This window comes from Manis pentadactyla, chromosome 7 (assembly GCF_030020395.1).
Source record: "Manis pentadactyla isolate mManPen7 chromosome 7, mManPen7.hap1, whole genome shotgun sequence".
NCBI lineage: Eukaryota > Metazoa > Chordata > Mammalia > Pholidota > Manidae > Manis > Manis pentadactyla.
In genome coordinates this window covers 127,816,515-127,828,551 of record NC_080025.1, presented here as the reverse complement: position 1 = coordinate 127,828,551, position 12,037 = coordinate 127,816,515, and the positions used below count along the sequence as shown (strand labels likewise).

Below are 12,037 nucleotides of genomic sequence, written 5' to 3'. Positions count from 1 at the left end.
TCAAATAGATTTTTTAATGGCTTCAATCCTGAATGGGCTTAGCAAACGGACAGCATAGCAGAGCCATGCAAAATAACTAGTTGACCTGACAACGATTGACCATCCTTGAGGATGTGTCCCTGTGCTCACCTCCAAAACCTGCGTCCCAGTTCCGGTTAGGATCAACACCAACACAGAGACTTCCAGAGACCTTAGACCGGGTCTTCCGCCACATACGATTCTTCAAAATTCAACGGAAAAAGATTATGGGGGAAAAAAAAAAGAAAAAAGAAAGACAATCATTCAAGCTTGATGAGACGGTCCCTTTAGAATTGTGTTAATTTCCCTTGCTCCCTCCAGGAAGGTCTCTTTAGAACTGCACTAATTTCCCTTGCCCAAAGACGAGTCCAATAGTCCTTGGACAGGGTTCTGGTTGGAGCTTCTCTGTCATCTCACAGAGGCAAAAGGTAAACAGACCATCCCCCCTCTCCTCGAATACCTGCCAGACCATATTCCATAGAGCTGACCATTCCATTAAGTGTTAACAACAAAAAACAAAAACAAAAAAGTGGGGAGAGAGCGTGGGTTCTGTATTTTGGGAAGATATAGTGCTAAACTGGCTGATTTAACTTCAGAACTTCTAAGGGCTTTTTAAACCTTTAATATTTTTTTATGAAGCTCCAAGAGAGGAATACAGTGGGTGGTATTTCCCAAACTTGACCATGGAACCCTTTATTCATAGGGTATCTCATGAGATGAATACTAGTATTTGTATGAGTTGCTTTTGAACACACATTGAAAAACGCTATCGTATTCTGCTCTCTCCAAAAATGAACCTGAAACTCTGATTCATTTTGAATATACGTGGGGTCATAGTTGCCACAATGGTTTTTTATAATGAGATTTTAAAGGAAAAAAGAAACTACAAAATTCCTTTCAGTGATATTACAGACGATTTTTCCTACAGATTGTAAGTAAAATGGCAGATGCATTGTACTGCCTACCTAAATCCTACTGCAATCTAATTGTCAGCAAGTAACATCTGCCTCCTCTTTTCTATCAATCCTACACAAAAACGCAGAGATAATTGGAACAAATCTCCTAGGTGACTCACGGTGAACACTGAGCTCTAATAGCCCAGCCTAACAACTGAAATGGGCTCTGACCGAGGCAATATGTAAAGAAATCATGTGTTGGAATAAGAAATGATTATAAACTCCGCTATATGCCTCAATTGACAGCACTACTGAGAGATTAGGCATTCCATTTAAGGTAAATCAATGGCAGAAAAATTACTTTTATTTTCTTTTTGAAGTTCCTACACATCTCCCCAGATTTTTGTTGAAGGATGGAAAAATCCAGGCTTACTTGGGTTTGAGAAAACACATATCCATCGGGATTTGTGACAGGCAGCAGGAAGATATCCATGGTGTCCAAAATGGAAGTGATGGATGGATCATTTCCATAATCAGAGGCAATCTGAGCAGAAACAATGACATGTATGTCAACCTCATACTCGCCTTTCACCAGGGACCACAGACTAGAATACTAACGCAATGTATTTTTTCCAAACATGAAGTATCAGTGCTGGTCAGTGAGTCTCCCAGGACTACAGCCTAATCTTCTGCAGTGTTAGTGTGCTTAATATCTCACTGCCCATACATTTATTTCCAATCAGAATAATTTACTTATATTAAATAAAAATCAGGTATCACTTCTCTCAAGAGCAGAATTCCTCCTGTTAATCCTGGTGAGGCATCTTGCAATGGGTTTATGTGGCTTACAGGGACATATGAAGCAAAGACATTTTTTTCCCTTTTCCTTAATCACCACACAGGCTAGCTTTCCAAAAGTACTTAGGACCAATATCAGATTACTTAAGTATGCTGAAACTTTTCTAAAGCTATAAAGAACTGGTTAAATTCCATTTGGGGAATTAAATTTCTCCTTGTGATCATTTGCAGTAGAGTTGAAGTTTCTGCTGGATTAAAATTTATTCATTTCCTGTGCTCAGCCATCCTAAGGCATTATTATTCAACTGTTAAATATCCATTTCATAATACCCTAAAGGTAACTGCATTTTAATTAAAGGGAAAAATGTACCAGTCAGTATGCACATGCTTGAATGATCTGATGTGGAATGATTTCCTTTGCTCCTGAATTAACATTCTGATTTATAGCATGTCATTTTAGAATTACTTAAGAAATACCAGACTAGGTCATATCCAGCCTGGTGTCCTGACTCTAATTCCAGTGAACATGTGGGAGAGAGGTATTTCTACATCCTGACTTCAAAATCACATATGGAAAATTCTCAGAATCCCCCCAAAAACCTTGACTAATTTCACTTTGGATCTGTAGGTCAAAGTATACTCTTCTATCACTTGTTTATATTTTCCATCTAAGCTCCTTTCATGATTATACAGATTTCTAGCACATCATGTCTCAGCCCTCGGAGCGTGAGGCAGCAGGGCAATTTTTCACTTGTCTGTTCTTACGCTGAAATCTGACTCCTGGGGTCCTTACTTGCCACCATCTCAATCTCTTCTGGCTCACTTAATGTGTCATTTAATGGAGCACACAGTGGCCAGGGGCAGGCCTGGGGGGAGAGCTAGCGTGCTGGGGGGACATTACCAAAAAAGGTTGAATGGGTCTGCTTGCTGCCTGTGTGACAAGAGAAAAGCTTGGGATGAGAGCATCAGCTGTCAGGACCAAAGGGACAGTTATGGGTTAAGTGGGGCCTGACCCCAGAAAGACAAAATAATGGAGGGATTTTAGGCAAAATGACCTTATTTGCTGTCCACAGTGCAGCAGCTTGTGTAACCCACTCGCGAGCATGAATCCCAGCGTCCAGCCAGATGGCCGGCTTGTCTCCACCGGTGCTGAACTGCAAAACAAGCGTGGAAGTGTGAACAGCATCACTGCTGCAGGACCCTTGTGCCTCCTTTTCTCTGGGGCCTAGTCTATCCCTTTCTGTATTTGACATGATTGATAGGAGAAGGAGGGAGACAATAATGCTGTGGATTAACCCTTCTCATTTAATGTGATTTTTTTTTTGTCCCTTTCTTTAATATGTTTAAATGCAGGCTAACAGAGAAGCATAGACTTTTTCTCTGATGTTTGTAAAAAATTAGACAATGCAATGACATGAAAATTGTTCATCTTATGTTGTGAATTTTAAAAACAGTTTACAAAATAGTATGATGCATTTTAAATTTTTTTAAAGGCTGGTATGTGTGTGTGTGTGTGTGTGTGTGTGTGTGTGTGTGTAGCCATGAGAAAAAGGCAGAGAGGAAAGAATAGAGAAAAGAAGAAAAGAAAGAGATAAATAACAAATTGTTTAATAGCTATTATTCCACAGTTGTAGAATTAAGAATATGGGGGTATTTTTCTCTTTTTGTTGTTGTTGTTATTCTACTTTACAACTTTTGCAGCGCTTAGGTTATTTCTGTAGTAAATGCTTGTGATAACCTTTTGAGTTCTTCATTAAGAACAGGATGGTAGGCTCTAGAGGTGCTTTCCAGGGTTTAATTTTTATGATCCAAGTGACTCAGTTTTATTTGGAACAGTGGCTTTGCCAATTGGATCAGTAAATGGGAAGGAAAAGATTATTTTTGCACCATCAACTTCTATCTCTGTGTCGCATTCTAAACATAGCAGATAAGGTAAATGAGAAATGCAAATCCTTGCTAAAAATTACATTTCATGGGTTTTTAAGATTAGTCGAAAGCGTTTCGTGCCTTTTCCTCCAAAGGGCTCAAATGTAAAAACTGGGGAACTTTCTGAAACACCTGACATTCTCCACAACCACTTTGGAGAAGGGAAGGCCGGGAAAATCCAACGGGGAGGAGAACTGCAGTTTCCTGCCCCAGTTGTAGGAGAAACAGGAAAGAAGGAGTAAAAAGAAAGGAAGGTAGTAAATATTAGCAAATGTACCACGGTGGCATGAAGTAGGCAAACCACACCCCCTCAGGCTTCTTTGAGAAAAACGTTCTGCAGAAATCCATCTGTCCCAAAGAGTCGGTTGGTTCTCAGCCATACATTTCCAAATTTAGCTGGGAGTTGTGACATTCTTTTTTTTCTCTCTCTCTCTCTTAACAAACTCTTTCTAGGAAATCCGGAGAAGTAACTTTCACTCTTTTGGGGGACAAGGTGAAAAGCTTGAAATTATCAGCACCAAAACTGTTAGAGGTGACAGGTTGGAATAAAACCCTAACATTTCTCACTTAGCACCTAAAAACTGCCTTCGTTTTTGGGCACGTAATGCCTTTGCGCCTAAGTTCCCCGTGATCCTTACGCGCGCTGCGCGAACTCTTGCTTTTCCAAAGCGGATCAGGCAAGGGCTTGGTGCGCTTTGTTTTTTGTCATTGTTTCTTCAATCTCTTGGTTAAAAAATAAAAAGTAAAGAGGAGGAGGGAAAAAGCACAGAACTCCTACCTTGACTAATTACAGAATACATCCCCAGTCCCCTCTGCTCCCCCGGGGCCCACACGCCCCCCAGCTCCCCTCCACCCTCCGTCCCCCCCGAAGCCCGGGGCCCTCACCCCTCCACCCCTCCCTTCCGACTGGCGTTAGCCTCCGGCTCCGCGAGAATCCGCCGAGATGAGAACATTAATCCACCCCTGCAGACCTGCGTCAGCTCGCGCAGGAAGGGAGAGCGAACAGGCTGGGGGTGGGGTGGCGGGCGGAGTGTGGAGGGGGTGCTGCAAACCTGCGAGGACAGGCTGGTCGGCGGGGAGGGGGCGTGCGGGAACCGCTGGCCGGCAGAGCCCGGATCGACGGCCCGCGGCGGGGAGGGGCGGGGGCGCGGTCTGGAAGCGCCGGCAGGGAAAGCCGCCGCTGCGCCTGTGTACCTTGAGCACGTCCATGGGCCGGTTTTCGAAAGAATGGCCAATATTCACTTTGCTCACTAGCCCAGGGTGTTGAGCAACGAGGTTATCCATTTCTTGGGCGATCTGAAATGTTTAAGATGAATGAAAAGACAACCGTGACGACTTTCCTCTGTCCTCCGGTCCCCTCCCAGGCGGCAAGGGCGAGCGCAGCGCGGCAGGGGCTGTGGGCTTGGGGAGCCCGACCCCCAGCCAGGGGAGGCCGGGGCACTGGGCGCCTGCAGGGGCCGCAAGGGGGACGCCATTTTGCGGCCGCGGAGTCGGCTCCTTGCAGTTTGGGGTTAAACAAAATGGCCCTTCTCTGGCTTGTGCCTGGCTTTCCCCAGCCCAGCTCTGAGGTGGAACGTCCCCGGGGCTTCTCGCTAGCGGAGGAACACAGTGATGGCAGCTTAAGAGGCAGGCGCTCCAGACGCAGCGCGGCGAGTTCGGCCGGCACCTGGGGGCCTGCGTGCCTCGGAGACTCATCCCTCACCGGCGCCTGTTTGCGAGGCTGGTTGAAATTCTGTGCAGCTTGGGCCTCCAAGCTGCGTGCATTGCTGGGACTGAGACACGTTTCGGCGTGTCTGGAGAGTGAACAGCGAGAAAACGACTCCAGCTGTTGCCAGCATTGGCTCTCCGTTGGACACAGACACCAATTTGTCAGGCCAGGCACAGGAGAGAGCGTGCATCCTGTTTTCTTCACTTCACTCCTTTTTCCCCCTCAGTCTCAGTACTGGTCCACACTCCCTTACCTGAAACCTCAGGGACCATCCATACTTCAATTGATTTTTTTTTTTGTATTTTAGAAAGGCAATAGGAAGCATATATTGTATTACACATAGCATTGCTCCATATCAATCACACGAATATTTCTGGCACTGATGCAAATGAGTAGCAAGGCAGTTCAGGTCAGATTTTGCCCCCAAATGAGTTTAGGTCAAGTCAGCAGGTTTTGCCACCAAATAAATAAGGGGGGAAATTTGTTTTAGAATTGTTGACTTAGGGATTAGCGCCGACCAGATACTTCCTCTCTGGCACTTTCCTACTTCCCCCTCTCTCCTTAACACCCCCAACTCCAAATCAGTTAGTGCAAGTAGACCCCTGTGGACCCCCAAAAAGGTTCTGTGTCACCAAAGGCTGCACTTGCCCAGTGGCAGCATGTGACCTGGGTGGAGGGAGGGAGCTTCACACCAACAAAACTCAGGAAAGACAGCAGAGACTGCCCAAGACTTTGCTACCATGAGGTCTGGGAGCACTGGTCAGCCTGGGAGACTCCACACTTGGCTGCAAGTCAGAGGCGTCAAGGTGTCCCCTGATTCTGTCATCAATGGGAGCCAAAAAGCACAGCCCACAAATGGCTTCGTAGGCAGGACAGGTCAGAAGTCAGTAAGAGGGCCGTGAGGGGAGAGCATGAGCGGGAGAGGCTGGCTATGTGCTTAGGTAAGACTCTCCCAGACACTTCCAAATAACAGATGGCTGCTGGGAAGGCAGGTGGTCTTTCAGGTCCTGCCTTAAGGCAGTGACACTGATACTGGCTGTGAAATCCTAGGGAAATTGGGAGACTTTGGGAAATAATATGAGAATGATTTCCATTAAATCACCAAGTGGAAATATAGGCCTTGTCATTAGAGAGAATTGCCCATTTCTCTGCTGTTCATTTGAAAACCTACCTCTTGCAAGGTGTGATAAGCCTCAAAGTTGAAGTTGCCATTCCGTTCTCTTCTCTGATTAAATAACATTTCTTCCTTCTCTTTGTCCAACAGAACCTAAGATAAGCCAATCATGCTCTGATTAGTTGATAGCAATGCATTTGGATCTACAATTGTAAGGAAATGGTGACACTGAGGTCCCCAATCCAAAGCATCCCTCTTCCTGTCCTGTAGGCTTTGGGGTCATGCCTTTCCCATATGCCGGCAGCACCCTGAAAGGGGACAGGGCATTAAATACAGGACTTGCAGCCAGCCAGATGCTGCATATCCAGAATGACAGTCGATCCTATAGTCGTCTTATGGCTCATCCTACCTTTCTGGGAACCCAGAGCTTGAGGTAGCCTCCAATTAAAACTAAACGAATAACATCTTACATTTACCTACTTTGACTAACACCCTTTTATATTTCATGCCAGAGACTCTCTTTTGCCCTTTCCACTTGCTCCAGATGCACAAGGGAGAGGGGCAGTGCCTCCTACACACTCTGCAGGGGTCTCCCAGACTGCAGGAAGGCCCCAGGGGCACCCACAGGTCCCTTCCCTGGCATAGGGCACCAAGGACAAAAGAGGACAGACTTTCAGACCATGTGGCATGTGGGCTAATTACCTGAACATCTTCAATCATGATGGAATAAGCAATTCCCAGGGACTCCAAGAAAACTTTGACTGCCTGAACATTGACAAAGGGAACTCGTACATGGACTGTTTCCCCTGGGATGGTGTATGATTTCCAGAAATCAAGCTGAAAGGGATAAAAGGCCAAGGCAATAAGTAAGTCATTCAGGGAAATGAACAGCCCAGCATGGACAGATTAAAGAAATCAATTCATATCTATTTTACCTCCAGCCCACAACCATTGTGGAATCACTGTGGAATCACTATAATTGCAAAAAGGGCTTTTAAACATCCAGGCATGGGCATATGTGTTGTAGTGTTTGTCCCTCCTACAGTTAGATATTAAAATTAGCAGAAGGCAAAGATTATTTAAAATGATAGCAGTTTTTTTAACAGTTGACATTCAAGTGTTCCAATTCATTTCATAACTATTAATAATGTAAATTATTTTAGAAGGGTAATAATGCATTAAAGGTGTTCAACATTTTTCCAAGTAACTTTCACATTCTCTCTCTTTTCATTCTCACAAGCCTGAGGGACAGCAGAATGACATATTTATCCTTATTTTACTAAGTTGGAAAATGAAACACAGGGAAGGCAGGTGACTTGCCTAATGTCACATAGTTGGGACCTGAGCTCAGGTGTTTTGCATCCCGGCTCCATGAGTTAGCATTCCATGCTACGTCAGAGAAGACAAGATAGAGTCCAGAGTAGGTGATCTCAGTCATTGCATCTAACTGTGGAGTAGCCACTGTGGCAAACGGAAACCCCCTCAAGGACAAATACCTGAAGATGTTCTTCAGCCTCCAAGTCCACCAGATTTTGTATTTGTTCTTCATTCCTTGGTATGATCTCAAGAACTTGGTCTCTAAATAATAATAAGCACAGAAATGACCTCAAAAGCAAAACCTGGACAGTTTCCTCTTGTTTTCCACTCCTGTTAGCCTCTGCATGTAAGGGGTTAATGCAGCCATCAAGAAACTAATAAGTAGTACACTGACCCATATCCCCAGAATGAGGAGTTGATAGAATGGCTTTACTTCCCCTAAGGAAATGTTATCTAAATGATAATTAAGAGGTGTACCTGCTCCTAGCAGGAAGCTTGCCATTAAAGTTACCTCTCCTCTAGCTAATGATTATTTTTCAGATTACACCTGCTGCTCATAAAACATTAGCTTTTAAAACTTGTCTGTTCCTGTTTTTCAGAAATAAGTTTTAAAAAGGGGTAGAATAATTACTTCGGTGCTTGTAAAAGGAATCAAAGTCACGTATAGGCAGACCTACAGGGTTTTCTGTTGTTATTAACTGAAATGAATCAGAGTTCTATCTCCAAACCCCGTTCATGTGGTCCAAAGTTAGGATATGGTTAGGGACAATTGGGACCCAGAAAAATCATGATAATGTTTCCCTCTCTACACACACACACACACACACACACACACACACACACACACACAGTGAGGAATTAGGGATGTCAAGGACACCTTAGCAAGAAAGGGAAGTTGCAAAACAAGCAAACTCATATCCTTAGAAAAAAGTTAGATACTGGAGCTAGATTCTTACAGGCCTTCCTTGGTAACAGGTTTCTCCTCCATCTCTTTCTCCAACTAGGCTCACTTCCCAAGTCACCGCCCTGCTCATTTGTGCAGTGTGGAAAGGATTGGTACAAAGATCCATATACAGGGACCAGAACCCAGGTCTTCTGAACCAAGAGCCGTGCAATTTCCAGTGAACTCTAGTGAATATGTAAGTGATAGACTGTGAGATCTTCAAGGCTCTCCTGCCTCCAGGTAGCTACTTGCCACAGCTGGTCTGAAAAGTCTCCCAGATGAGTCTCATTCCTTTTTGCTAATGCATAGACTCCAGGAGTCTTCCTTTAAAATGGGAAGGCACTGGGGAAAGTAATACAGGAGGCTAGTATTTCTTGGTGTGTGTTCAAAGGAATAGTAACCCTTTGAGTTGCTCAGCATAATAATAGGTAAATAAGGGTGAGGAAGAGTTTGATGAGCCAAAAAATTGGATAGATGCAGCAATCCAGATACCCTCCTAGTGTTACAATGCACACCCATTCAGTAAAAGTACCTAGAAATCCTACAATTTGTTTAATGCTCTGACTCCCAAATTTAGTTGACCCACTTTTGGGGGGGCCAAATCTGTTTGAGTACTTCGTTAATTTCCTAGAACACTCTTTCAAGAAATGCTGCCTACAGTCTTTCATAGAATCTTGGAAGCAAAGTCCTTTGGAGCAAAGAAGAACCCTACAAAGGCATGAGAGATGGATTTGGGCTGAAATCTACAGCCTGGTCCCCCCACTTCATGAGGTTTCACTGCCTGGGCACTAGACCTAAAGAAGGGGAGGACGAGGGCTGCTGTGGAGGAGGAAGCCCAGAAAGGGAGGGAGGAGGAGGTGGGACAGTAACGCATCACAGACTGAATGGCCCAGAGACAGATGACCAGGAAGCTTTATTTTCTCTGATGTCTGTCACCCCTACATTGTGATCATCAGAGATCAGAGGGGGAAATGAGTAAGGACAGAGAGAAATAGGATATGTGTTTAGCTTTCACTTTTGTTTTTTCCTTTAAATGTCATTCATCTCTATTTCTGGTCACTCATTCCTATTATTCCCACTAACCCCTCTCCAAATCCAAGAAACTTCTCTGAAAATGCTGAACATTTGCATCCATTATTTTGCAACAATCCAGCAGGAAACTCCATGAATCAGGTAAGAAAATTCAAACAGGCACCAGAAAGCATAACTTACCCAATAAATGTTTCTCGACAGTAGATAGACCCAAAAAGGGCACCAAAAAACAGGATCAACTTCATGGTTAATGGTCTTCCCAGAGTCCAGAATTCACTGTCACTCCTGAACTTTATTTATAGGGCCCACAGCTGAGACTGTTCTGTTGGCAGTGTAAGAACTCAAGTGAATTCCCACATGGTAAAATTCCCACCTGCATGTCAAATTCTCAAGGTTGTCGTCACCCACCTGTGTGATATCACCAATTCATACATTTTCCATTCCTTCAATGAGATAAGAAACTTTGATGGAAAGAAAAAATTGCTTGAGCATACCAAGGGCACATCATGTATTTAGGATTTAGAACATAAAAGTGTCACTAACTCTGACCACACAGAAGTCAGATTAATAGACCTAGAGGTTAAAGTCCTTTCTGGGTCTCTGACCAAAAAAAAAGGGGGGCACAGCATTTATAGTAATTACTCAGACATCCTGTCTGTCACATTCCATTAGTTTGCTCATTTGTTTATTTTTATAATGTTTATCCTGAAACACTGCAATCAGTCCACATCTGCTGAATCTCCCTGAAGACGTGGCTCATTCCAGTTCTCACTCCATATTAAAACAAAACAGAAGGCCTTTTAATATTCAATTTTGGACTGTTTCTAAAGTGATCTGTCTGCATTTGTACCAAATTGATCTTCCTGTTTCTGTGCTTTTTCCCAAAATGAGAATGTCTTTCTGATTATGACATTGAAATTGCTTGTTATAGAAAGTTTGGATAAAAAGGAAGTGTTTTATTTAATCACCAATAATTCCTCCACCCAAATAAAACCATTTGGTATATATCTTCCCAAATTTATTTCTACATTTTAGAACTTTTCTTTGAGATTAGACCATATCGTACATGCTGATTTTTAAACAAAGGTGTTCTTTGTCTATAAACATAGATCTGTATTCATGTGACTTTATTCTTCACTGCAAGAGAGGAAACTACACCTACCCTATTTTTAGGAAACATACTTCAGTGCATTTTAGTCATTCACACACATATTCAGCCTAGCAAGAGTGAGACACAGACATCTGTCTTCTGAGTGTCCGATTCTTCATCTGCACGCATTTTAAGTCCCTGGGTTACAAATCTCAAGTACCTAATTGAAGGCAAAAAGGTGTATATATGGTGTTTCTGAATTTAAGAACTCGTGGATTAACTTGGTTTTTCATTCTCGTGGGTGTTGGGGAGAAGACAGAAACGAAGAGACCAAGGCCATAATTTATGTTCCTAGCACCCTAGCAAGTAAACAGTGGTCAGGTGAATTCAAACAGCGTACTTGGGAGTATCAGTAAACGCTTCTTAAAAAGTCTTAGGGCAGGTATGACTTGCTGAGGAGAGCCTGGATTACTGACGGTAGGGAAACATGAGAAAGGTAGAGAGCTGGGAAAACTCATGGCCCATGGCTGAGTTAGGGAAGAAACTTCCGCACTTAGGCGGACTTGCCCTTGGGTGTGGGGGGAAAAGGTAAAATATGAGAAGGGCTAGGTGAGGTGGGCCTTGAAGTCCAAGCAAAGGAGTTTGCACCTGCTGAGAGCAGGAAGTGGAGAGCTTCCGGAAGTTCTGAGCTGGGAAGTGACTTATGATGGCGGCATTGAGAATGGTTGCAGGTAGGAGATACTTTAAGCAAGGAGCCAAGAACAGAACTTTCTGGAGAAATCCAGATTTGAAATAACGTATGTGAACTAGGTGGTGGCAGCAGGCACACAGGAGCTGGGCAAAGGTATTTCAGTGGAAGACTTGTGAATCCAGGGAGAGAGAGAGGTGCCTGACTGGGTGCAGAGTGAGAAGCTGGGGAAAGGGCACTTTTCAGTGCACGCTAAAGGAGGAGCAGAAAGCTTCCTGGTGGCAGCCTCTTAGCATTTCCTTACCCAAATATCACAATGCATGAAGTTCGCCTGCAAGAATTTGTCCTGTCTCCCTTCCAATACGCTCTCAAAAAGGAATTTTTACTTAGAAGTACTACCCAGTGAATCGAATTCACTCTTAAGCATTAGGGACATGACAGCTCTCTTCTCTTCCTGAAAAGGAGTGTGGGATGAGCATAGGGCTGCAGTGGGGATCCAAGAGAAGC

General features: G+C 43.9%; 1 protein-coding gene across 1 annotated transcript in view; it reads right to left on the bottom strand.

The window, feature by feature from the left end:
• The window catches only part of CPA2 (carboxypeptidase A2), a 35,288-nt gene that overhangs the window by 8,984 nt on the left and 14,267 nt on the right, over nucleotides 1–12,037 (bottom strand). Inside the window, exons 4-10 of the mRNA XM_057504977.1 lie at nucleotides 7,957–8,117; nucleotides 7,163–7,297; nucleotides 6,518–6,613; nucleotides 4,833–4,934; nucleotides 2,768–2,866; nucleotides 1,348–1,458; nucleotides 130–220 (exon numbers count right to left, since the gene is read on the bottom strand). Coding sequence (XP_057360960.1) covers nucleotides 130–220; nucleotides 1,348–1,458; nucleotides 2,768–2,866; nucleotides 4,833–4,934; nucleotides 6,518–6,613; nucleotides 7,163–7,297; nucleotides 7,957–8,117 — 795 coding nt within the window. The remainder of the gene's footprint in view (nucleotides 1–129; nucleotides 221–1,347; nucleotides 1,459–2,767; nucleotides 2,867–4,832; nucleotides 4,935–6,517; nucleotides 6,614–7,162; nucleotides 7,298–7,956; nucleotides 8,118–12,037) is intronic.